Here is a 25,953-nt window from a genome sequence, read left to right as displayed (position 1 = left end):
GTCACGGCTTTAATGACCTCAGGGTGCAGTCCTTAATATGCGAGAGGATGATTTTCAGACAGCAGGGGGCAGTAGAGGACCACATCAGGGAGAAGGAAAACAGGAATACTAACGGAAATGCAACCCCTACAATACAACGGTTCCTTCAAAATGAGGAGTCAATTTCATAATGTAAAAGCACTGTAGTAACAGAGATGGGTTGATGAACAATACCGAGAAAAAAAAAAAAAAAAAAAAAAAAAAAAAGGAATCAAGTCTGCCCGCTGAGTGGCAAAATACAAAGTCACATATGAAAATAGGTTCAGATCAATTTCTGTTCAAGATACATTGCGTGTGTTGCGCGTTTGCAAAAGACGATTTGGCACAGAATCAATTTAAAAAACTTTTTTTTTTTCGTGAATTTTACCACTGGATCCTGTATAGATCCTTCCCACCATCCCCCCCCCCTTACCCCTGACCAAAGAAAAAAAGAAGAAAGAAGGAAAACATTGAGATTTGATGATCAGTCTTGTAAAATAATTCACTTGGTCTCTCCACATTGCTTCAGTCTTTAAATATTTATAATATTTACAGTTTCATAATTGTCCACAATACCCTTAGGCTTAAAGAAGATGCAAACAAAAATAAACAAATTAAATATTCTTTATAGTCCCCTGTTGAGGCATTGAGTGTAAACTATACAACTCTAAACGTCCCCTCATGAGTTCCTGGGGCAGGGAACACTTCGGGATGGAGAGTTGAGTCCGGAAATGATGTAGAAGTTGGCCGATGGTGAAGGAGCAAAAGCAGTATGATTGATCAGACTGAAATGATCCTTGATCATTTTCCAGGCAATGATTTTCTTTTCACTTGCGCAAGCATGGCTGATCACAAGAGTAATTCCATAACATGTATCATTTTAAACTCAAAATCTGTACAGAGTTCACAATTTTTTCCTTAACATAGTGCAATGACTTCTCACATCTTTTTGTCTTTTTAAAAAAAATCACAATCACTTTTATGAAGGTAAAAAATATCCCATAGGAAGGTCTCAATCCATAGCTTCATGGATGCTATGAATTAGAAAAGGCTATGCACAACACCTCCAACAATTGGCAAAAATGAAATGACAAATCAGAAATGATCATCAAAAATCCCCGTTCAACCCTTCAGATCCTCTCTGTAAAGGTATAGTTTTTGGAATTCAATGTCATTGAGTGACTTAAGGACTTGGTGAAAGTGAAGGAGAAAAAAGTGAGTGCATGCTAAATTAGATTTTTCAAAAATTCAAACTCAGAAAAATATGAGGCAATTCCAGTCTACGAGACTGGACAAGTCCAAAAGGGCTGGTGTTGGCTTTGTTCAGGAACGAAAAATGGAGGTAATCAAACAGACGCAATGACAATCATGAGGTGAGGAGAAATGCTGGAGATGCTGTTGAGAAGGTCCGGGGCCAGGCGCGAAAGATGGCTCTCCGAGAATTCACACGGCGGGAAAATCTGCACCACATAAGCCGGCTGTGAAATCCCAAGATAAACATAACGTGATGAGAAAGGGAACTCCGATATTTATTTATGAAACACAGCAAAAGTTTGCAAATAAAAGGTAGAACAGAAAAAGGTTCAGTGGGCACAGACCTGATTAGAGCCAGGATTGGGCACATTGATTATTCCAGCTGCCTGTTTAGCTTGCAAGTAGGTGATGAAGCCACTTTTCAAGGCTTGGGTTTGACCATGGACATCTTCTTGATCTCGACCACAGGGTAGAGCCAGTAGCAAACAGTAGTCATTCTCCACCTGCCATTAATGATAAGTCTTAATTATAAATTTAAAAACATATCCATAGAGAACTAAGATAAATTATTTTTATAAACGGTGTTAATCAGGTTCATTGCTTAAATCCGTGTATTTGTTATCAAGTCTCCATTTAATTCATCTCGTTTAATATGTTTTAGAACCCGCTTTTCAGAGGAAGTAAAATCCAAAACACTCACAGTCATTCTGCGCGCCACACTGTCCAACTGGGAGGCCTCAAGCCTCATCCTCTGGACAATACGCAGAAGAGGACCTCCCTCTGGGGGTGGCAGGGAGCGCTGGGCCAGTATGGTGTTGCCAGAAACAAAGTGCAACTGGACAGCAGCCTGGTCGTTCTTCAGTGCCAACAGACCTTGCCAGACAATAGGATACTTCTGTACAGAAAAAAAACAAAACAGGAAAATTGTTTTGAATCTTGAAAATGTATTAAATTTATTAAGACAATGCTGGTCAATCAATCTTCCTACCGTCAAAAGCTGTACCGTGTCGATGGAGCGATGTCCTGAATGTTCCAGCTTAGCTTCGGGTCGTGGCTGCAGCGAACTTGGTGTAGGTACTGTTGGCAGAGAAGTTGGCAGGAAGGCTGGAGGGCCTTTCTGTAGAGAAAGATCTGACTTGTGAGTAAGACCCATAGGCGACGTCATTGGAGACTGGTATGAGGGCGAGACTGTATCCCCTTGTATTCGAGAAATGTGAGAGAGGTCCGTAGAGGTAGCATGGCGAAGATGGGAACTCTCAGGTTTGGAATCACCTCCTCCCCCATGTGACTGAGAGATTTTATTCCTGTGACCCAACTCAGGCTCTGGAGGGACCTGATGAAGACAATACATACCAAATTATTAGTGCTATGCGTATTTTGTATGTGTATATGATCCTTAGTTTTATAATGTATGTTACATAATATAGTGTTGGAATATTTGCAATAAGTCAACAATAAACCCATATCAAGTGACCTGTGAAGATGTAATGCCTTGGTTAGCCAGGCTGTGTCCCGATGAAGGATGTCCTGGAAACTGGGATGGGTAGCCCCTCATGTCCCGGTATACTGGAAAGGAGCCTGCACCTCCTGGATGCATCAGCTGAACCCCATGAGGGTGAGGAGACACCATGACAGGACTAGATGCATGGACTCCCCTGATTCTACTTTCGCTGGAGGGTGGATGTATTAGCTTTCCTTCAAGTGGTTTGTGGGATTCCTTTGTAGAAAGGTCAATGCTCTTTGCCACTATAGGACTCTTCGAAGGCCCAGAGATGTTGCCTGAAGGTGATGTTCCAGTCTCTGAGGTACGTGACTGTCTTGCTTCTACAGCGGCCTGCTCTCCCAGTTGCTGGTGCATGAGGATGCGCTGGTGCATGTCTCTGTACTGGTCCATGCGTATGCTTGGGTGGAGCCCTCTGTGATCACTGTGCCCTCGGTGATCACTGTGAATCATCATTACGTCTGACTGATGCTGTGGCACAGAGGATCTGCTAAGGGCTTGGTTAAAGTGTCTCGGGTCTTCTTCACTTACACTGCTGCCACCGCCACCTGCTACTGAACCCTGGGGACTTGAATGAGACTGCAGAACTAGATCTCGGATGACATTAGGTTGCGGTGTGTTTGAGCGCTGTGGAGGCCCTGGGTGGGGAGAAGACAGGGAGTCACCCCGCCTCCCATAATTTATCCCAGAGATTGGTGGTGTGTTCATCCTTGCTTCGTGAGCCATTGACTGAGTGACACTGTGAGGTTGAATTATGACAGAGGACTGCTCTGAGTGCGGGTGATGCATACTAGAATGATATGTAGACATTGGTGGCATGCCATGACCTAGCATAACAGAAGTTCCTCTAGGAGAACCGCTTGGAGGGCATGCTTTGACAAAGGGGGAAGGGGAGTGAACAGCTGTTCGTGGGGACTGGGGCTCTTGTTTTAGGTGTAGAGATGACCGATCACTTGGGATGCCAGGGCTGGGGCTCATGCGGGTTCCAGATAGCGATGGGTGGTGTGGACTCATGACTGGGCTGAGGTTAGACTGCTGAACAGCTTTACCAATGTCCATCTTTTTTGGTAGGGGTTCTGTCCCCAGTCCTCTCTTGCCATGCTGTTGCTGTATCACAGCTTGGCTGTACATCAAGACTTGAGGAGAACTAACTGGCTGTTGGAACATCTTTACCACGCCACCTTGAGATGCTGTGTGATACGGAGCATCAGATTTGTCCAGACTCTCTTGTTTAGTACTGGAAATTACAGGTTGAGAGTTGTAAGACTGGCCTGTCAAGAGAACTCCTGTGTGCCCATAAGGTGAAGGAGTTGGGACTACTTTTGGAGTAGGCGACTGGGAGGATGTGATGAGTGGGTCTTGCTTCATTGAAGATTTGGACACAGATTGCTGAAACTCTATGTCACCAGCACTAGCTTGAGGAATTTGACTAATTTTGGCTCTCATTCTGTGAGGTCCCTCAGTTTTCTGACCTGAATAACTCAAAACAACAACACCTTCTGATGTATTGACCCTTAGGCCAGGACTGGAACCTGTACTGTAGGGAGTGGTCTCAACAACAGAGCGCCCTCGAGTACCATCTTCTACTATATCCATGCCATGGTAACGATTATTCTCATTAGAGTTTGATCTAAATTTTTGCTTGGGAATGGATATGCCAATGCTTCGGTTGCTCAGTGAAATTCTTGGAGTTTCTTCTGTGTCATAAGGCATTGGAATACGACTTATTACTGAGGTAGCAGGAGAAATAACAGTATGCTGGGGCTTCTCTCCACAATTCTGTTGGGACTCTGTCAGTGGGAAGGGTTTGTGGTGTATAGGCTGGGGGGGCAACGGTGGTCTCTCTTCGGGATGTAAATGTCTTGAAACTATCGTATCTGAGGGATTTTCATTCTCTGATACCCGTGAAGTATCTGACAGTGCAGATGTCACCATAGTGGTAGGTCTAGAATTGCTGTTTGATGCAGACACATATTTTGGTTCCATTAAGATTTTTCTTAAGGTACTGGAACTAGGGTCAATATCCGAGGCCTTGGTGTCAGGAGGCATTGGGGGATTTGCTGATGGGGTTCCAAGTGTAGTTGATGCTGGTGCAGAAGGAGTTACCACTGTGACGTGACATGAAGGAGCAACATAGATTCTACTTTCTTCAGTTCGAGGAGGCCAATCAGGTGAAAGGGGCATTTTGGCCGGTCGCAGCAGGGGTACACTGAACTGGGATACAGACTGTGAGCGGGCGGGAGCAGGGGCTAGAGCTGGGGGAGATGGCTCTGCTGCTTGGGGATGCTTTTTAGAACTGGAGTTGCTTGTGCCTGAATGAAAGGCAGATTCCTTGGGTACAGGCTGTTCCACTTCAGGTTGTTCTGCCTCTTTGGGCGTGTCTACAGTTATAGCACTTGTGACGTCACGCCGACAAGTTGCAACAGCAGTTACCACAGACGCTGCTGCACTTGCCCCAGCTGCAACTGTAACTGCTTTTGAATTAATGGTTTCTGGGTCTTCTGGGATGGACTCTGGTAACTTAACCGGGGACGGCTCTGGTTGTGAAACCTCTTCAACAGTATCCCCTTTCTTGGCAGCTGCACCTTTACGACTTCGCGACTTCTTAGGGGTTTTGGCCCTCGCTTTAACTGTTTTCTTGGGTGTTTCAGGGAGAAGGGTATCTTCAACTGCCTTAGACTCTGCTATTACCCCTTTAGGGCTGGGTGTCAGAGGACCATCATCCGAGTCTGCTGCAAGAATATTGTTGATAACCATGTGTGTTTCAGGTTCCATAATCTCATTGGAGGAGGGGGATATCACAGAATCAGGAGTAGGAATAAGAGCTGAGTAAGTAGGAGGTGCTGTGAAACTATCTGCATCTGCACACATTTCTTCAGCTGTAATGGAATCAATGGCGGCTGCCAGCTCCGTTTCACTTGCAGGATTAGCTCGCTTTTCCTCCTCAACCTCACCTTCTGGTTCTGCTATGACAGGAGGCAATATGGTAGGTTGCTCAGGAGGTGGTTCCTTATACGGTCGAGCAGGTTGCTCTACTGTAAGTTTAGCAATATTTTCAACTGCCTGCTCTAGTTCCATCTGCCGTGCTAAGAGAGCTGCTGGATCAGAAGGCAGTTCAGGCTCTGATAAGGTGTCTTCCATGTCCTGTGCACTAGGTTCTGTTGATTCTTTTGGAAAGCCTACAATCTTCATTTCCTCATTCTCTTGTACAACTGTCTTTGTTTTTGTAATAGTTGGAGCTTCAAAAGACTCTGGCTCATCCTCTGAACGGAGTAAACCTTTTACATCATCAACGCTTACACGGATCTCGAGATTTTTTAAGCTGTGCGATTTATCTTCAGTGACCTGTTTGGTATTTCTTTTCAGCCTTGGTGTTTTCACTTTAATACACTTTTCAGGTTGTTGTCTCCCCTCGGTGCAGCTGGTGTCTACCTTTTCAAAATCCCCATCAGTAGATTTCTTTCCACCAAAATCTTTTAAGTCTTTTTCCTTTCTGTGCAGTGGTGAGCTTGTCTCGTCATCCTTATCTGACAATTTTCCAAAAGGTTCAGAATCAGCTTTAGACTTAAAGTCTGACTCATCATGACTTGCCAGATCACCTTGTTCAGCCAGCACTGTATTGTTGCCAGACTGTTTGTCTATCCTACCTCCTTTCTTGTTAAGTGGAGCAGATGAGGTCAGTTGTGTTTGTTGCACTTTCTGGGTGCGGGGTGAACGCCATCCCTCAGAGGCTTTCACTACTTCTACAGTGGTTGAGGTGTCTTTGATCTCTGTGTCTTCCTCCATTATTTTTTGCGGATCTACCTTAACTGGTGATAGATCCTCACCTCGTTTGACACCCCTTTTAGGTGGCCGTCCTCGCCTTGCATTGGTAGCTGGAATTTGAACGTCTTGCTGTATTGGTTCTTTATCAGCACCACGTTTGCGCATGGAGCGTGATGACTCAACCACCTCTTTGCCAGCTTGGTCATCTTCATGCAGTGTGGCATAGACGGACCTTACATTCCTGCGACGTGTCCTCCCATGGATCAAACTTGACTCAAGGTTTTGCTCAGAATCTGATGCATGGACTGGAGACTTGGCTGTGGTTTTAGACTCAAGTGATGCTTTTGGTGCTTCTGCTCGAGGGGATGAAGCTCTTTTGAGTTTCTCTCTGTCAATCCGTTCACTCTTTCGTGTTGCAGGTTTCTCTGAGGCGACTATCTGAGAAGGTTGTGAAGTGCGCAATACTGACATTGGTTTTGCCCTTTTACTCTTGGGCTGTCTGCGGTTTGGTAAAGGTTTTATTTCAGCCTCCAGCTCTGGCATACACACATCGCTATCTGCCTCAGTTTTAAGTGATTCTTCAAAGTGTTTTGTTTCCTGATTTTCTATATTAGGTTCTATCTGAATACTTTCAGGTTTTTCTTCAATCTTTGGATAGTCAGAGAAAGTTAATTGAATTGCAGTCTCTCTCTCAAAGCCACTCAGGGAACCACCAGGAGTGGGAGGCTTACCCTCCACAACAGGATTATGTTCCACCACCAAAGCATCTCCAATTTTCACTTTGGGTTCAATCAACTCTACTTTTGTTTCCAATTCATTTTCTGGCTCTGGAAGAGCAAGTGGAGGGCTTATGGTTAACTTAGGAGCAACTGGTTTGAAGTCTTCCATAGGAAGAGAATGAGGTGGGCTAACCTCAAGAACTGGCTCTAGTTTTTCTTCCTTAACAATTGACATAGGCTGATCTGAGGATGGAGACAGAAGTTCTTTCTTTTCTGATGGAGACATTTCTTTAGGGGAAGGAACAAATGGTGAAACCGACAAGGTTAATGGGGGGCTAGTTGATTTGTCATCAACCTTCAGAACTGGCTCAGATTCTTTATCAGACAGCACATTATCACAATTCTGTAGTTCATCTCTTTTAATCTCCATTATCAAATCATTTTCTGTATCAGGTGGGGGATGATCCTTGTCTTTTTGCTGTTGAAGCTCCAAAAAACGACTATGGAAAAGCACTTTGGGCTCTTGTGGGATGTCACCGACTCCAGATTCAGGCTGTGCCTCAGCAGCTCCAGGCTTGGCAAAAGGCCTAGGAACTCCAGTTTCTAAATCTTGGTCTTTACGTTCAAGATGCTGCAAACGCCGAGAATCCTGTTCAAAGATTGAGCTGTGCAGGAAGCGAGAGGCAAACAGGTCGTGGCGCTCTTGGTCCTGTGGCTTAAGTTCCTCTTTTTTGTCATGCAGCTTTTCAACAGAGTCTGTACGAATCTTTTTCTTATACCAAGAAGGAATAGGTCGTGGGGCTAGCTCTACCTTGTCTTTATCTGAACAGCTGTGGGAGGTTGGAAAGCGTGAGGGGAGAAAGGACCAATTATCTTCCCTGGAGGAATACAGTGTCTTAGCTCTTTCAAGGAGTGCTTTTGTGTCAGGAGTTATGGTTTTATCCAATGCAAAAGAATAAAACTTATTCTTTTCCAAAGAGCCTGAAAGCTTCAGGTCTGTCATCCTCTCATCACGATCCCTGAGGATATAAGACAAGGAACTATTGGACTTGGGAGAGATGTGTTTGTTGTCTCCATCATCATCTGAATCAGACTGCACTTCTCCAGGTTCCAAATCCTGGCCAAGGCGTTTGTGTATGCTTTCACGTTTTGCAATATCACTTGGGAAAGTCATTTCCATTCTAAGGGAATCAGACTTCATCCGTCTTTCCCAACGTTGCATTAACTCCTCATCGCAGCCAAGCATGTTTGTCTTCAGCTTTGGAAGTTCAGGGTCAGAAGAGTGAAAATGTGTGGCTGTCAGACCCAAACGGTGTTTCAATGACTCTGTGTGTGAAAATTTATCATCTGTTGTGGGAGATTTTCTTTCTTTGTTTATAACAGACACAGAAATCTGGGCAGTTTCATCTTCATCATTTGCAGAAAAGTGACCATGTCCTATCGAGGATGTTATATTCTGATAAATGTCCTCATTCAACTTTTGGGAACTTGCAAAGTTGCGCTCTCTTTTTGCAGTAACTATTTCAAAGCCAAAATTCTCCAATTTCTTTCGTTTACTGGAAGAGAAGTCATCAATGGGCGTATCCGGAATTGGTTTTCCGACATCATGCATGATGTAATCCTTCTCAAAGTCTCGAATCTCATTACTTGCTGGGTTTTCAAACTTGACTAACTTATCGAGATCTCCAGGCTTAGGTCGGAACCACTGACTCTGTTCAATTTGTTTTGATATGCTATTCTGGTCAATGTGCACAAAGTGTTCATCTCCGTCATCTGTGTCTCTGCACTTCCCTCTCCCTTGTTCGTTTTCAGTGAACATCTGTTTCTGCTGTTCTTTTAATTCATCCAAGTCAAGGCTGCCATCATCTGACATCTTTGTCAGACTGGAGCTGTTTTCACTTTTTGAGCCTTCTAAATCCATTTTAAGGTAGGGCGAGTCCAATTGATCGGTAGAATCATCAGGCATCTCCCCTAACCTTGACTGCTGCTCCAGAGAAGGGTCTAATGAGTTGGTTTCACAGTCTTGTCCATCTTTAGGACTGTTAACTGAAACCATCCGGACACATTTATCCTTGTGGTGCTCTTTCTTATGAACCCCTTTCATCAAAAGATTTTTGTCCAAATCTGTATCCTTAGTACTGTTCCATATTTTATGAAGTCCAGGTCTAACAAGGTCCTCCTCACTAGTTCTCTTCTGTCGTTCAGTTTTCCCAGAGTCTTCAAAACGCCTTTTCCTTGCAGCAAGACGGTCAATATCCACAGAAATGCCACTGTCAAATCCTATTTCAGATTTTCCATGTTTCTTGGATTTGATTTTAGCATCCTTGTCAATAACCTCAACTAAACTGTGCATGTTTTTGTCTCTGGACACCTTTCCATGCTTAGAGATTTCACTTTTGGATGGTTCTGTGCGGAATGGAGGACTTTTCTGGTCAGCAGTAGGTGATGCCAATCTAGGACTGCCACTCCCACCCCTCGGTATTTGTTTTTCTTGAACAGAATGACCAATCAATTTTCCTTCTTTTTCTTTAACACGTGTTAACTGCACCACACAAGGTAGAAGGTCTAGTCTTCCTTTGCTCGAGCCTTCCTTTGACAATTTACTGTTTTTACTTCGAAGGACAGACTCGGGGCTCACATCTCTTTCAAGTTCAGGTTCCATTTCACATGGCTGGATAATGGGTGATGCGACTTTGAGCTTCTTAAGCCGCTGTTTCTCACTTTTGTCCTTGTCCCCTCGATCTTTTCGTCCAGCCCGCTTTTCCTTTTCAGCCAAATTCCCTCTTTCAACCTCAAAGACTCGATCCTTCTCAAGTTTGTCCGCTTTATTGTACCTTTCGGTACGTGCCTTTTCAAGTTTTTCAAATCTAGGTGGAGAGATTGAACTGCAGCTGCCACTTCTTTCAGAAGATCGGCAGCAAATACGGCGGTCTGAATCGCTGGGTACCCTCTCAGAGAGTGAAGGAGATGCAGTAGGGCTAGCAGGGCGACGAGAGGCAATGTGAGATGGGCTTTGGCTACGTTCAATGGTCCTTCTCCCATGATCACGTCCACGATCTGTTTCAAAGCGCTCCCTCTCTCTTTCACGTTCCCGTTGCAAATAGCTGTATTTGCGAATGTCCTGCTCATATGGGTCAGCTCTGTATTCTCGATATTCCCGGGGGTCTTCAAAATATTGTGGATCATAGTAATCTCCCTGATAAGGGTCCCATTCAGTGTAGAACTCCCGACTTCTGGCAGGGTATTTACGACGGGGATCTTCAGTATAGGTTCCTGGTGTCCGTACATTTTCATAATATTGTCTTTCTGTTTGAAACTCATACTGAGTTCGTCTTTCATCCCTGCAAAAAAATAAACAACAAAAAAGCTCATTATAATTTCACCATACTTCGGCATCAATAATATTACATTTAATTTTAGACAGCACTGAGGGGAAATCATTATTTTTCAAGAAAACTACACAAACCTTCTTTCAGAAAGAATGTCGTAAAAGTCCCGAATGTCTTGGCCAGATGCCTGCATCGAGCGATAGAAGGCCATCTGACTCTCCTGATTGGCAAAGTCCACCTAAAAAGAAAAAAAAGAGGCTAACTTGCATTTTTTTACAGCCTTTTAGGCATTAAGAAGACATTACAGAGCAACACTTCAAAACAAGCAAAGCTTTGTTTCACTCACCTTGATTTTACTGCCCCCTATCTTCCACCCCTTTGTGTCTTTGACAGCAGCTTGAGCATATTCAATGTTGTTGTACAGGATGAGGGCCATTCCTTTCATTCTGTCGAATACAACCTGCGGAAGACAGAGGAAAATAGAGTCCCAATGTGCCAGAAAGTAAACAATGGGCAACTATGAGAGAAAAAATAAACTTACTTACCTTGACAACATGTCCATAGCGACAGAAATGACGAGTAAGAAACTGCTCAGTTGTGTTTGATGCTAAGCCATCCAACCAAACACATGTCGTAGGCATACTCTTTCCAAAGCCAAGCTGAAAATAGGAAGGTTAAAATGTAAGACTGCAATTATTTTTTATGACATCACAAAAATTGTGCTCATAAATAATACTGAGTATGGTTGTAAAAGACAAGAATGACGCAGTGCTGTGAAGGGAAATTTAAAATTAAATTAACATGATAACTCTCACCTTTAATCTATTGTTACCAAGGTACTCGCCATCCATCTTCTTTATGGCCTTACAGACACTGGCAATGTCGCAGTATTGTAGAAAGGCATATTGTGGAGCTCCATTCACCTTCTTAATGTCAATGTCCTTTGGGGATAATGAAAATAGAGATATCCTGTAAGTAAGCATGATCATCTCAGACTATGTGTGGCAACCCTTGTGCACAGCCTGGTTCTCAATCTTCTCACACCATTAACCTACCACTATTTCTCCAAAGCGCTGAAATATGTTCAGCAGGTCATGGTAAGTGGTGGTCTTCTCCAGGTTTCCAATGAATAATGTCCTTGTGGCCTTTGGATGAAACTCATCTATCCTCTCATCCAAGGGCCGAAACTCATTTTCACTTTCTGTCTCTGAAAAAAAAATTACTTCATTGGAAACCTGTGCATTTTCTCAATAGTTCTGTTTTTGCTGTAATACAGTTATATATGACAACTTACCCGGGCCATTCCAAGCTGTGACATCAATCTGCATGCCAAAAAAAAGTTTCCCCTTTGATGCTCCAAGTGCTTTCTCTTGGTCCTCTTGCTGGCGGAAAAAGACAAGCCCATAGCGCTCCTCTGATGCTCCATGGATTTGTACGGATGTTACCTTTCCATGTTTCTTAAATTCATGGAACAAACCATCTTTCAGGCTTGTATCTGTAGTAAACACATACAATGTTTATTAAGTACGTATAGTGAATAAAGAAACATGTTATTGAATGGTAAACTATTGGTCATATCTTTTAAGTCAACGTTTGAAGGATACACAGTAATAAATTGCACCACTATTTCTGCAGAAGAAAAGCTTGTTGCGCTCACTCTGCTGGAGCTTCTTTTAACAAACCTGTAGAGCGCACAGGAAGATTTTGGACCTTGATGCCAAAGCTTTTACGTGGTTCATCCTTGTCAAGGGAGGATAAAGGAAGTGCTGAGGGTGCAGGAACAGCAGCAGACTGCACTGAACGTGCCGGAGAGTCATCACTGGAACTACTGCTAGAATCGCTGTAGTAAAAGAGGAAAATGGACCTAGATTTTAGAGCAAGCCTTACAGTTTTATTTCTACCACTACAGATATACAATGAAAAAAAGCTTTTTTTGTGTGCTACAGTAACGGGATGTTGCCTTTGCCCACCCAAGTAATACTAAATCTAGTCATTAACATTTGACCTCAATGAAATCATAAATCGATATACTATGTATACTGTAAATATTGTAACACACTTAAAAGGAGATTTATCATTTTGCAGTGGTGCAAAAAGTGCTAGATGCTCTGCCTCTGGGAAATCATTCATAGATTGGTAATACATGACAGATAAAATGTTTTTTTAAAGTCAGATTCAAAAAAAGGTGAGAAAATGTGTTTGCTGTGGCCAAACTGCCAGGCAAGGAAGGAAGATTAGATTATACACTGCATTAAAAAGGCAACATTATGCACACATTTCAGGTTTGATATGCATTTGTATAAAAGCTCACACACAATGCCCTGTGAATGTGTATTTCTCCTGTTCAAAAACAGCAGCGTCTCTCAGCTATGGAGGAGAAAAACATCCCCCTCTCCCAAATTCATATTTATACAGCAGAACTCGTTATCAGTATAAAAAGATGGATTTGCACGTCAGAGACAAATTCATGGCTGCCTCATGCACCTTTTTTCTCAGACCATTCCCATGCCTGTCTCAGCTTTCTAGGCCCTCTGCTGTTTGTTTCCTTCTCACTTTCTCCTCCTGTGCTCAGACACTCCCGGAAGTGCTGCTGACGGAGCCTGGCCTGTGGGAGTGGGCAGGCAGCCAGCACTGGCCAGAAATTTCCAGTTCCAACTGGATCTCACGGAGGGGGGGAGCCATTACCCATACACAGAGGTAGGCAGTGAGAAAAATACACCAGCCGTCTCTTGAAATTCCCCCCATAGCACTACCTCGTCAAACCACATGTGTCGCTGCACGTCGTTCAGAACTGTGGACTTTGCTGTGTCCAAAGGTGATGCAGTTAACCGAAAAACACACAACTGAAGAGGGGTGAGGTGGATTTCTGCAGTGGAGTAAATCCCATGAACAGACATGCTTAGGTTTTTTTCCTTCTTTGCATTTAGTCATCCTGGCCCTCTGTTATGTATGCATTCATTGTACAATTGCTCCTCAACAACAGCCCATATTAACAAGAAGAAGCAATGCATTGAGAAGAACCTGGATGCCAGTATGATGACTACAAATGTGGCGATACTCAGCAGTGCACAAAAACAGCTAGATTAGCATGTCAAATCCAAAACAGAGCTGGGACCAGATTCACAGACTGACTTTTGGTTCCAACACAGTAGCTAAAAACACACTCACTGCTTGCCACCAAAACAAATTAATTACAGAAATCAAGTGCAATTAGATTAGCTGCAGTATGCAAATGTACTTTTTGATCCAAATTCCGGTTAGGGTGCGTGTGATCTTACTGGCTACGTATAAGTGAGTGGATCTTAATTTGTGCACAAAAACATTTTACCATGTTTTAAATGTAAAATACCACCTCAAAAATTACATTTCTTGGACATAAAGAAAAAAGAAAGTAATGAATTCTGTCAAAAGTATTTTTAAAAGAAGATGTTTTGTAAACTCAGTAACTATGTTGATCTTTGAGTTTCGAGACTGATCAATGGACTGTGTGTATGGAAACCAGAAAAAACCTCAAACACCACTCTGATGAAGACAAGATAGCGGGAAACATTTAGACTATTGGACATGTTGTCCGGGAGTTTTAATTTGGTAATACGCAAAGTGGACTTTAACTTAATCCAAAGTAACGGTGGCAATAAATCAATTCAGATCAAGTACTGAAATCAAAGATTGTCATTCTAGGAGTTACATGCATCAAAGGTAATTTTCCAGGCTTTGATACATACCGGCAATCCACTACTTAGTCAACAAACTTGTAAAAACAGATTTGCCATTTAAGAAATTAGCTAATAATCATACAAAAAAAACAAAGTGGAAATCTGCACACTTAACACTGCTTCACAGGTTTACACATTCACAACTTATTCTACTGAATAAGAAATGATACTGCTGCTGAAAGGCTCGGTTCACACACAGTAATCTTTCTTTTCATGGTGTATCTTACAACAGTGTTTTTAAACACAAAGCAATTTTGGATGCAATTTGTGCCACCTGCTGGGTGAAGGTGTGTCAAAATGTTGGAAGCAGAAAAATCAAGCCTGAGAAGATGTTCTGGACAACCACCTGCTGCATTTCTGTCAGATCTGATGTATGTCTCCACAAAGTATTAATATCCTACACCAATGAAGGTTTTGATCATCCTTGAATAGAAAACTATACAGTCACAGCTAAAGAAACAGACTGGCTTTTGCTGAGTGGTTCAAAATTTAAAAAGGTGACAGTGCATGTTGTTTGTGCTTTGAATAATCCAAAGTGGTAATTAGAAATTAGTTAGAAATGTTATTCAAAATCTAATATAAATTTTGAATTATGAATAATAGTGGATTCAAAAGCTCAGGAATTCTGTAAAACGATATGTAATTCAGAGAACAACAGCAGCAACTGGAAATGTCTGCAAATTTAAGATAAAATGCGAGGACTGGGAGCTCCTTACCCTTGAAACACAAGATCAACTGCTGTATTACAGTAACCATAAGTGATTGTTGATCTTTGAAAGGATGTGCCCTCCCAGTAATTTGTTTTATGATCATACAGTATATTTCAACAGCTAAATACCCAAAGGTACAAAGGTAGCACTAATAAATCTTTAGGACAAAGTTCACGAGTCCCAGTTTCACCAATTTATTTTGTCTATGTCAACAAACACACTAACATTTGAATGGAAGCAATGTCATTTATATACAGGAGTTGGCAGGTGATTGGCTTAAAGGGTCACATGGTAATTAAGGAATTAATTTCCTAAGGTCCCATATACATCCTATTTTGACAATATGATGACTGAAGAAGATATTGACATGTCCTGTATGAATAGGTCAAATTTGTCAACTTTGCCCTGAAGATGTGTGTGTGTGCTGCCTTCTTACCTTTGGGTATTCACCCGTGGGTAAATGATTGTTATTGTCATGTTGTATAATGATGCGTATGTAAAACGCCATAAGCTGTGGTCAGGCTGTACTGTTACGCGTCACTCCTCTTTTGCCTGCAGAACAGTGCCACACTATCTAAAATCACATGCTGAGGCGACATTATACTGCCATTGTTTCATTTAGCGTAAATTAACAAAGGGTAAAGAAGGGTCTTTGTTGCTGTAATTTTGTGTCATCTCTGTGTAAAAAGTGCTTAACATTACTAAAACTGTGGCCTGGTAAGCAGCAGAAATTGACATATAGATGGCACTAATAATCTTCTGAATTGCTCCAATAAAGAGTACTAATATGTACTGCTTAATTTTGTGGAATAAATAATCCCTTGAAGCAGCATTCAGTGTGCAGATTTTTTGAAATACTCTCTGCTCTATCCAGCGCCTGCTGAAGTCTGGGATGCACAATGGTAAACAACAGCCATACACAAGCGGAGAAATCTTGACAGCCAGATCAGCTTTACTCACCTGCCACTCGTGCTGCTGCTGGTACTGCTGACCGAGTCTGAACTGGAGGAGCGGCTGCGAGAGCCTGACCCACTGTGGGAGCGTGGCGGGCGTGTGGCCTGACTCGCCAGTCTCTGAGGAGAGGGATTCCGTGAATGTGTTGAGTGTGGAGAACGGCTACGGCTGTGACGGTATGAGCGCTCCCCGCGCCGACCCCTGTCCTCCCGGTAAAGGTCCCTGTGAACCACACTGGCCAATGTAAAGGGTTCCCTGGCACGAGACTCATAGCGAGGCTCTGGTGTCTCAAAGCGACAAGGGCTCCTGCTGTGGGAGCGGTAAAAGCCGACCGCGCTGGATGTAGATCCTCCGCTTCCTCCCGTCGCGGCCCCTGTTGATCCACCTGTCCCTGTGTTGCCAGCAACAGCACTAACGATAGTTCCAACGACTCCTGACGACACTGCTGTGCCACTTCCACTGGAGGTACCAGACCCGCTCCCAGCTGTGCTTAGAGTCCTCTCTCTTGCGTCACGATAATAGTCTGTTTCATAGTGCCGCTGGCGTTCAAAACTGCTACCAGGACGCTCATGATGTCCGTAGGCACTGTGGTCATATGCCCGATCCCGACTTTCAGTCGTCCTAACAAACAAGAAAGGAGAGAACAACATCACATTACAGATACAGTTAAGATATTTAAGAAAGCTGCTAGCATCACACAATGGACAAACAAAATTATCAGGTGTGTCTGGTGGGTTTTCCTTAATTAGACACATGGGAAGATGGGGCAGTAAAGTGTTTCAAGAAGGGTAGTTTTCAAACATCTGAAAAGAGAATTATCTTCCAGCCAACAGACTGAACTACAAGGGGATTTAAATAATTAACTGGTACAGACAACTGAGCATCTGGTTTTACATGTTTTCTCAGCCTAACCGTTTATGACTTGGAGATTAAATGAATCACATTCTTCTGCCATCGTATCAACCTCCTCTTTCTTCAACAAAAAGGCATTTAGGTAACTTAGCTAACTTTTTTACTTATCTTTGGATGCAGGTGTTAAATTTGTTCCCAGTTCAAGCATCATAGACATACACAAGTAGTATACCCTACTGTAAAATGCAACACACTATATCAAAAGATATAATCAGGATAGGACCCTGAAGAGATTTTTAGCACAGGGCATGCATTTAGTGTTCAACAGAACAGAAATCTGCAGCTTATTTCAGAGTTTAATTGCAGGATATAACAAATTTGTACAAGGATTTACATGAGAGATTCATGCCTTTATGGATTTTTAAGTCTTTCTCGTCTTGTACTATCTAGCGACTGTAACAAAAGGCCACTTTTTAAGGCGTCTGATCATTCATCTGAGAGGCTTTGTTGAATGTCTTTGGAGGTGACTTGCGACAAGCCTTTTGTTTATAATGTTACACAATCTGACACCACTTGTTCTCCTGAAAGCTCTTCAAAGCATCTTTTATAAAAGATGCACAGAAGAAGCAGTGCTAATAAGGACATTCTGTTCAGACCTGAGCATCCTCTTACTGAATAAAGCAATCAGAATTTAATTTGGTAATACGACTGCTGTGTCATTACAGCAGTCATATTACCCAACTCCCCGTAATGAGCGGGACAGGACAGCAATTACCACTGTTTGAATTCAGATCAAATTATAATCAGCAAATTAACCATCATGTTCTAACACAGGGTGGAATATGGTTTAATATAACTACAGTTACAAACCCTCATTGAACTGGTTCTTAAATAAGAGACGTTTACGTTTTTATTCTTATTCCATTTCAAAAAAGAGGAAAAATAATATTGAGATATACAGAGAAGGAATTTAAATGCAAATTGTAAAAATGGTAAAATCGTGATGGTAAAATTAATATATCTTAAAATTTACTGCAAAAAACATACAGCAGCTTTATACCCTTGTGACACTGCAAAACATCTGTATTGTATACATGTACATACGTAATTTGAAAAAGATACTTCCAATTACCCTTACCAGTGTCTAAGACTAAATGAATCAATTACTTACATATTAATATTCCTATCTAACCATAGAAATCAAAGCTTTAAAGATGGAAATCTCAAACGAAAATGAGGGATTCACACCAATATTTAATGTGGCTGATGTCCATATAATCAAACTACAACATCCTTTGGTTTGAGCATGGGCAGTGACAAAAGTTCCTGGTTCCTGGTACTGGGACATTTTTGGAAGCCTTTTAGACCCTCACTACTTCTTTCTCCCATCCCTAAGATTTGGTTCCCACTTTCAACTATCCAATAAAAGGCAGGGATGCCTGAAAAAACTACTGTAGGAAATTAACTGTTGCATAACTACAGCTGTGATGATGGGTTGTTTAATTGATAAGTTGATCAAAAGTTAATGAACCGGCAAGGATTTGCTGCTTTTCTTTGTTATGTATGACAGTAAATTAAGAATCTTTGGGTTTTGGAATGTTGGTTGGACAAAAGAAGCTATTTGAAGACATCATTTTGGGCTGTAGGGAATTATGATGATCATTTTATACGATTTTGCCATTTCAGAAACTAAACGATTGATCATGAAAATTATCAGCAAATGAATCGAAAATATTAACCTAACCCACAACATAACCTAAGTTTCAACAAAACGACGATGATGCTCTGCTTGGTCTCGTTTACAATATCGAATGGAAGAAAATAGGTATGAAAATCACAAAAAAAATCAAAATTCCATGGATAATTGATAAAGACATGCAAATCTTTTAGATCCTTGATTGACCTGGACCATCAGAGACAGTTTGATTACATCTGTGTGAAAAGGTGTCTGATGCTGCTACGCTGTCCAAAGAAACAAAGAGCTGTAAGCACAAATCAAAAAACATTTGTAACGTGGAGAAACTTCTGAAACTGTTCATGTCATTAAAGAGGCGTTGGGTTAGCATTTTCTTAAGTGAAGGCACAAAGCTTTCTGAATCTCAAGCAAATGTTTGTAATTAGTTACTTCATTAACACAATGCACATTTTATAGGCTTCCTTAAAGGGATATTTTAAGCTTTATGATTTTCAAACTTTCTTGTGCTTCACAACTTTCAAGGATGTGCAGTGGAGCGTTTCCAATAGAAAAGCTTTATTAGTTGTTTTGGATAATAGCTGGACACATTTTAATGTTTTCAGAAAAACATATGAGGACTCAAATACTGTACGTGAGTTTCCGTGGCTTAAAATGGTTACAGAGTGAACGGCCTATGTCTCTGTCTCGGCTTGAGAAACCACATAAAACGGGTTACAAGAGCTGCTGGCAGCAGGCTGCTGCCATTTCTCTGAAGATATATGACACAAGCGTCTTCCTCTGCATCACTAATGCCCTGTGATGTCCTGAAAGGCATTTTGGTAAATGATCCATAAGATGAGTTTCTTAAAATGCCCAACCTGACCTTTACACCTGACAGAAATGTGTTACGCATATTCCCATTAACATTCTAAGCTATACTTGAGAGGACTTTGATAGACTGCATTTTTCCCAAAACTTAACCCTTTGTTCCAAAAAAAAAACAAAAAAAAACCTTTAATCCTTTCCCCAACCAAAATGTTCTTAATTTTATCTGCTTGAAAGGATAGGTTTTATTTCTTTTTAACCAAGCAAAAAAATGCAAGCCAAAAACCAAATGACAATTACTGATTAGGGTTTGCAGGGTTAGTCCCTGTGCAATTATCTGATAACGTTATTTGGATACTCTGTCGGGCCAATGTTGAAATATTCCTGAGCGTAAACATCCGACATAAATCTAACCTACAGATACCGACATTGCTTGAGGCCATAAGTGGCTGTCATTAAGTCTTTCCATGAAAGGCTTTTGCACCACAGGTCATGAGAACAAAAGGCTGCAAGGGATGGTCTCCTGGATGTTGAGGATAAATTGGTTTAGGACAAGAGCTCTATGTCTGTATTTCACTGCGCTATACGTAAAGTACAGCGGGTCAGGGGCAAATTTTGTTTCAGCTTATTTGATTTAATCATCTGTGTGCTGGATTCATGAATAACATCTATGGCACAACGATGTCTGCTGTGAAAGTGATGGATTACCTTGACCCCCAGATGCTCTCGAAAATGCTAATTTGGTGGCGCAGGCTCACTGCTCAATAGATAGCCTTCAATTTCACTTCAATTTCACTTTACACAAAACAGGCTCTACATTATTCATGGAGCTTAAAAATAATTCAGTTAGACTTTTTTTTCCTGGCTGAATTTCCATCAGTGTTTGATTATTAGTCTGCTCTGGTGCATGCCGAGCACATCAACTGTTTTGGGATTACGCGAACAGCATAATTATGAGGATGCATTCCAGCAGCATGCTAAAAAGCAGTCTTATGTGGTGGCTCAGTCGCGTGTGAGCGATACATGCATTTCAATTTAATTCAAAATCATTTCAAAAACTGTTATAAGTAGTTTATTGTTAGATTTCCCTAAGCCATGCATCCTGACTGTAAGCTGCGCAGCTGTGGAGCATCTTGTTGTCCTTGACGGCTAAAGCAAGAACCATGAAACAGAAATCTATTACTTTACATCATGATAATGATTAGAGCTGCACGATATGTATGAATGTGGGAAATCATATCATGATCATTTTGAGGGAAAAAAAAAATTACAATTGCCATTTTATTAGTCACAATTTTGATTTTCACTGAAAAAAAACTATTGCTGGGGTCTGACTTTATACCAAATAAACATGTTATATTACATCTATAGAATAAGATTTGTCGGCCAGGGCATCTCTCCACCACTAAAGTACATTATAATGTTGTTTTGTCACACATTTTAACTTTAACCTAAAATTGCATCTTCTGCAATTTTGATATTGCACTTGATCATATAGTGATTTTGCAAATATGTTGATGAATTGTTCAGCTGTAATACTGATATAGACTGAGACAGAACTTCTGGAAACTCAATCAAAAACCTGTTTTAAAAAAAAAAAAAAAAAGAAAATCAAAAATAACCTCATTGGAATCCATTTTTGGCTAAACCAGTGAATTAAATACCTGACAAATCAAGGTTACCCATCAACTGATGCAACAATCCTGTAATCCCAGTAATGCCATGACCCTGTCCTGTTCACTGATTTGCAAAAACGCCTGCAACTGTCAAACAGAACCCAAATTTCTAAAAAGCCATTGATACTAGAGCATAAAAATTAGAGCCTGATCAATACATCTGAGATTTGTTTGTAAAGGCACATTGGTCATCCCATACTAAAACTTCCTTACAGAACGTAATGGAGAAAACGATGCTTGAGGTAATTTCTGCCAATAATGTTTGTGATGATTTGTTTTTTTTTACTCCTAAATGATGCCCCAAAAGGAGTATTGGTTGGGCTAGACTTTTAATCCACTTTGGATGTACAGAATGTAATCTCTGTACCTGCATTATTCCCATCTATGACTATCTCTAATAACAGCTAATGCTTAAAAATAATCTTGAATAATTAGATTTCTCACAGGTTTAAAATTGAAAATCTAATTTTGAGTCTGCAATCTGTGTCAAGTTATATGGCATTCAAATTCTGCTCTTGTCCTATAAAAAAGGAAGCTGAGGACATGTAAAAAACCCAAACTGCAAGACTGCAAGCCTGGAATTACTGGCTATTTACATTATTGATGAGTATGCAGATTATTTTTTGTAATGAATCGATCAATCATTCCCCGTCTATAAAATGCTTTGGTCAACATTTTTCTTCGGGAGCCGAAGGTGACATTTCCAAATGTTGTTTTGTCCAACCAACAGTCATTTAAAAAGTACATGCAAATTACTTGTATTCTTGTTCAATTAAAGACTCATATTAGTGACTATCGCTTATTAGCTGTTGATAAATCAACTAATAATTTTAACATAAAGAAAAAAAAATCCCATTTTAATGTTCAACTATTAATCAAAATCATTTAATTTTGTCTCTCTAGTTTTTCCAGTCATGTGGAAATACTTCTTATTCTTCACTCTTATTCCAGTTATTACTATTATTGCACATATTGCAATTATTTATTATTATTATCATCATCATTATGTGACAAATCTTTAAATTGTATTGATTCCACAGCTCAATCATTGTGTTATATTAAGGCAGTGTTGTTTTGTTTTTTACTCGGATCATTTGTCATGAATAAACAGCTGCAACATGGCTCAATTCATCATAAAGAGAACGGGGGAAAGGAGCTGAAGGTGGGATCAGGTGGGGGAAGAGAAAGGAAAACAATACAAGGTAAAGATTTCTGCATAGACACACAGGCAGTGATAACAGTCTATGTACCAGCTACTTCGGTTAGTGGGGAAAATGGAGAGAGACAGGGGTTCAAACTAGGGGGTTAGAGAGGACAGCTAAAATACACAGGGCAGGACATACCAACCTTTTGAGAGAGTGGTAACTTGACCTATAATTCCATATACAATCTAGGGAGACAGAACTTTGTGAGCAGAAAAATGTGGGCAAAAATGTTGAGTGGAGAGGGCAAAAAAATTGAAGCAAAATTGTTCAAGTTAGAAAATGTAATCCTCGTCTTCGGGGCAGGGGACCTTGTGTGCTTTGATGAGCTGGAGTGTCCGTTTGGATTAAAATGCTGTAATCAAACACGACCTTGTACGAATCCATGTTGGGATGTTTTGTATGCTGGAAAATGTCCATTTGAGTCGATATATCCATCCATGCAAAAAAACAAAGTTGCACTTGAGCACAGCAAAATAAAAAACACATGATATCCAGGAGTCCGTCTTCAGGAAGTAGTGCACCATTGATTCCCCAGAAGCGATGAAGGAAATCTGGGGAAAAAAAATACGTCTTGCATCTTCATTTATGAAGTCCAGCACGTCCCTCTTTGGTCACACTCTGCTCAGCAGTAACGTAGTCAAATTCCTTCTGGCAGAGGGAAATCTGGCCATGACAGATTAAGAATAAAGAACATGTCTCTTAATGGTAATCCAGATGCTTGCTCATAGCTTTCATTCCTGGGATGGAGTCCGGTTTTGAAGCTTGTGGATGCTCATGTCTGTTCTCTGCCTCCTTTACAAGCAGAAGAGCCTGCATGCAGTCCAAACCAGTGCTGAGTCAGTAAGAAATGCAGTTAATGGGTGCAACTACATTCTCCTCATCTGTATGTGTTTGTATCCAAGGTTTAGTTATAGTTCCACATTCAAGAAAGGTGCAGGTAATCCACAGACATGAGGTAGGTTATCTCCAGCAGCAACTTTCCAGTCTCAATCTCCAGCATTCTTCTTTGAATTGTACGATCCAAACATAGTCCGTATTGGTCCTCAATAAATCTGCTAGTCTCAGTTGTTGAGAAGTAAAAAATAATCTCCACAAAAATAAGGCAGGAAAAAATAAAGTCATTTGCTCACTTCTGTTTGTTGTCTCTACTGAGATGGTTCACCAGTAGAGGTCTCCCAGCACTCAAACTGTAATGCCCTGATTTTAGATATAATCCCAAATTAAACAAAAAAAAAAACCCCAAAAGAACCAAGAAAGGAACCCATACCTTTAGCATGATAGCATATCCTTAAAGTGTGTGGCCAGTGTTAATCCAACAGATGGGAATAAATATCCTGTGATGGTTATCCTTGTGACTCCGGCCCCACGAGCGAAGCGAACACCTCCGTGAGGTGTGCACGATAATTGAAAACCAAATTAGACTAATCCAAACAATGGTGCCTTATACATATAATGGATGTTTTGTTACATGAGGAAAAAAAGGGTGACATTAATCCACCGCGCAGGGCAAGTAACTCCAGATTAGGGGAATCCCAGGGATGGCCGTTGGACCACTCTCTCTTTCTCTTTTTCTTTTTCTCTCTCTCTCTCTCTCTCTCTCTCCCTCTCTTTCTCTCTCTCCAGCAATCTCCAATAATCCTGGGAAATTTTACGATATCCAATCTTTGCCCCGCATTTTCCGCATATGATATATCCACCTCACAGGAGATGTTTAAGATCACAGATAATCCCCAACAGCCATTTTAAACTATTGACTATTCATTTAATAATAGATTCCCTTGTGAACAAACATGCTCTCCCTTATGGAACATCTCTACCTGCAATTATGAATCCAGGAGCGCTGGGCACACTCTGAGAACTTAAGAGGGGATCCCTATAAGACTGAATTCTTGAGCATGAACTCTTTTTCTCCTCTCCCCCTTCAACAAGTAAATGAATAGATGGTGGGAAGATGCTTGGAGGTAAGGTGTTTACCAGAAACCACGGTTCCCCCTGCCTTCAGATAAACTTTGTCCACTTACCCGTCTAGTCTGCGTTCATAGCGTCCATCTCTGCTGTGGAGCGACGTGGGGGGCCCATACACAGCCCCCCCTGCCGCCCTTGTGAACCCTGATACATCCCGGCCACGAGAGCCTAAGGACAGACTATCGTCCAGCCCCCTCGCAGCACTAGGTATCGTGCCTGGTTCATTGTAATCAGTGCGCAGGTCTCTGTCCCCCATCTTGTTGATAGCATTATGAGCCTTCTGAGCACTTTTAATGTCCACAAAATCCACAAAGGCTGCGACTCCACCTTCTGAACCCCGCTTAGGCAGGACCTTGACACTCTCCACACGTCCATATCTGAGGAGAAAACGGGGAGAAGACAAGGTGATCACTTTATGTTGCATCAGTGTTTATGATTATCAAAACAGGGCTGTTCTGTTTGGATTATTTGTGACAATAAAGCACCTTTTATTTAAATGCATAGTGCTGGATTCAATTATGTCAACACGCGTGTGTGTGTGTGTGCGCGCGCCTGTCTCTAAGGAGGGGCGGGAACTAAGGTGGCTTTGCTCCTTTTTTTTTTTTTCTCCCTGCTCTGATGTACTTTCTTACAAGGCAACAGTAACCCAGCAACTGGACTTAAAACCATGGCACACTGCATGTTAATAAATGCATTGCATATATTTTCTGACATTAGCATGTTTTCTGGGGGGGTGGGGTCGGGGGTCCGTAAGCTTATAGCTGCTGGAAGGCATACAGATGAAGCCTGGGCTGCATATAAAAGAGACGTGACATTTCCTGATTGGCCGTGTGTTCGTGTGTGTGCGCGCACGCGTGTGTGTGTGTGTTGGCGCGTGTGTGGGTTTAGAAGAAAAACAATCAATAACGTCTATGTGGCTCCTTCTGTTTCACGAGAAGCAAAGGGGTTTTGGCACAATTTTGCATACATTACATCATTCCCACTTTCCTCCCCAAATCAAGATATAATGAAGTGTTTTTCAATGGCATCCTATTTGATCTTCTTAATATGCCTGTAAACACCTCGTGAAGTGATGCCTGAATTGAATGATGGGAAGTCCATCACCCTTAATTTTTCAAACCTAGTCCGGGATTACAAAGCCTGCTATCATTACCCCCCTTCTTCCTCCTCTTCCTCCTCCACCTCCAAGAATTTTTCGGGAGTGTATTTCACTGTCCGACGGAGACAGTGGGGTGCCCATAAATTCATTGGCATGCCACTTCCCAACATTGAACAGCCTCCGACGCCATTTTAGAAAAGCTGTTCACACTGCTTACTCATTCTGCCGTCCCCCATCTTCAATGACTTCTATAACACATTGGGGCTGTCATGCACCTGCATGCTCCCGACTACCTCTGGGTTTAACGCTGGAGCTGAGGCAGCGTGCTAAAACGGACCCGCCGACACACTTTCACCCCTCCTCCGCTATTGCAACAACATGCAGCCGGATCATCATCCCCACCCCCAGAAAGAAGAAAAAAAACACATAACGTTACGCACATCGGGTTAATGTAAATAAAAACGGCACATAGGTAGTCCGTTATCGTGCTTTCTGCAGCGAGGCTGCATGAGTCAGACACGAACTATGTCTGTAGCTCACCTGCATCCGTCTGTTGTATATAAAAAAGACGAATATTACGAAGGAACGACATTAATATCTTGAGTTTTATAATTTTTTTTGCACAGTCGTATGTTGGGGGGGTGGAGGAGGATGAGGGGGGGCACGCCGGGACAAACGCGCCTTTCGGTG

The 25,953-nt window shown here is 41.7% G+C and overlaps 1 protein-coding gene across 1 annotated transcript in view; it reads right to left on the bottom strand.

Annotated features, from left to right (window-relative positions):
• Positions 1–25,953, bottom strand: part of spen (spen family transcriptional repressor) — a 28,432-nt gene that overhangs the window by 585 nt on the left and 1,894 nt on the right. The window contains exons 2-15 of the mRNA XM_030424167.1: positions 24,221–24,541; positions 15,973–16,587; positions 12,269–12,426; positions 11,881–12,081; positions 11,642–11,793; positions 11,402–11,527; positions 11,132–11,245; positions 10,933–11,046; positions 10,724–10,824; positions 2,747–10,598; positions 2,261–2,605; positions 1,973–2,167; positions 1,617–1,775; positions 1–1,496 (exon numbers count right to left, since the gene is read on the bottom strand). The exon at positions 1–1,496 is cut by the window's left edge and continues 585 nt beyond it. Coding sequence (XP_030280027.1) covers positions 1,365–1,496; positions 1,617–1,775; positions 1,973–2,167; positions 2,261–2,605; positions 2,747–10,598; positions 10,724–10,824; positions 10,933–11,046; positions 11,132–11,245; positions 11,402–11,527; positions 11,642–11,793; positions 11,881–12,081; positions 12,269–12,426; positions 15,973–16,587; positions 24,221–24,541 — 10,585 coding nt within the window. The 3' untranslated portion in view covers positions 1–1,364. The remainder of the gene's footprint in view (positions 1,497–1,616; positions 1,776–1,972; positions 2,168–2,260; positions 2,606–2,746; positions 10,599–10,723; positions 10,825–10,932; positions 11,047–11,131; positions 11,246–11,401; positions 11,528–11,641; positions 11,794–11,880; positions 12,082–12,268; positions 12,427–15,972; positions 16,588–24,220; positions 24,542–25,953) is intronic.

Source organism: Sparus aurata, chromosome 7 (assembly GCF_900880675.1).
Source record: "Sparus aurata chromosome 7, fSpaAur1.1, whole genome shotgun sequence".
NCBI lineage: Eukaryota > Metazoa > Chordata > Actinopteri > Spariformes > Sparidae > Sparus > Sparus aurata.
Note: the sequence above shows the minus strand (reverse complement) of the source record. Positions and strands in the feature narration are given on the sequence as shown.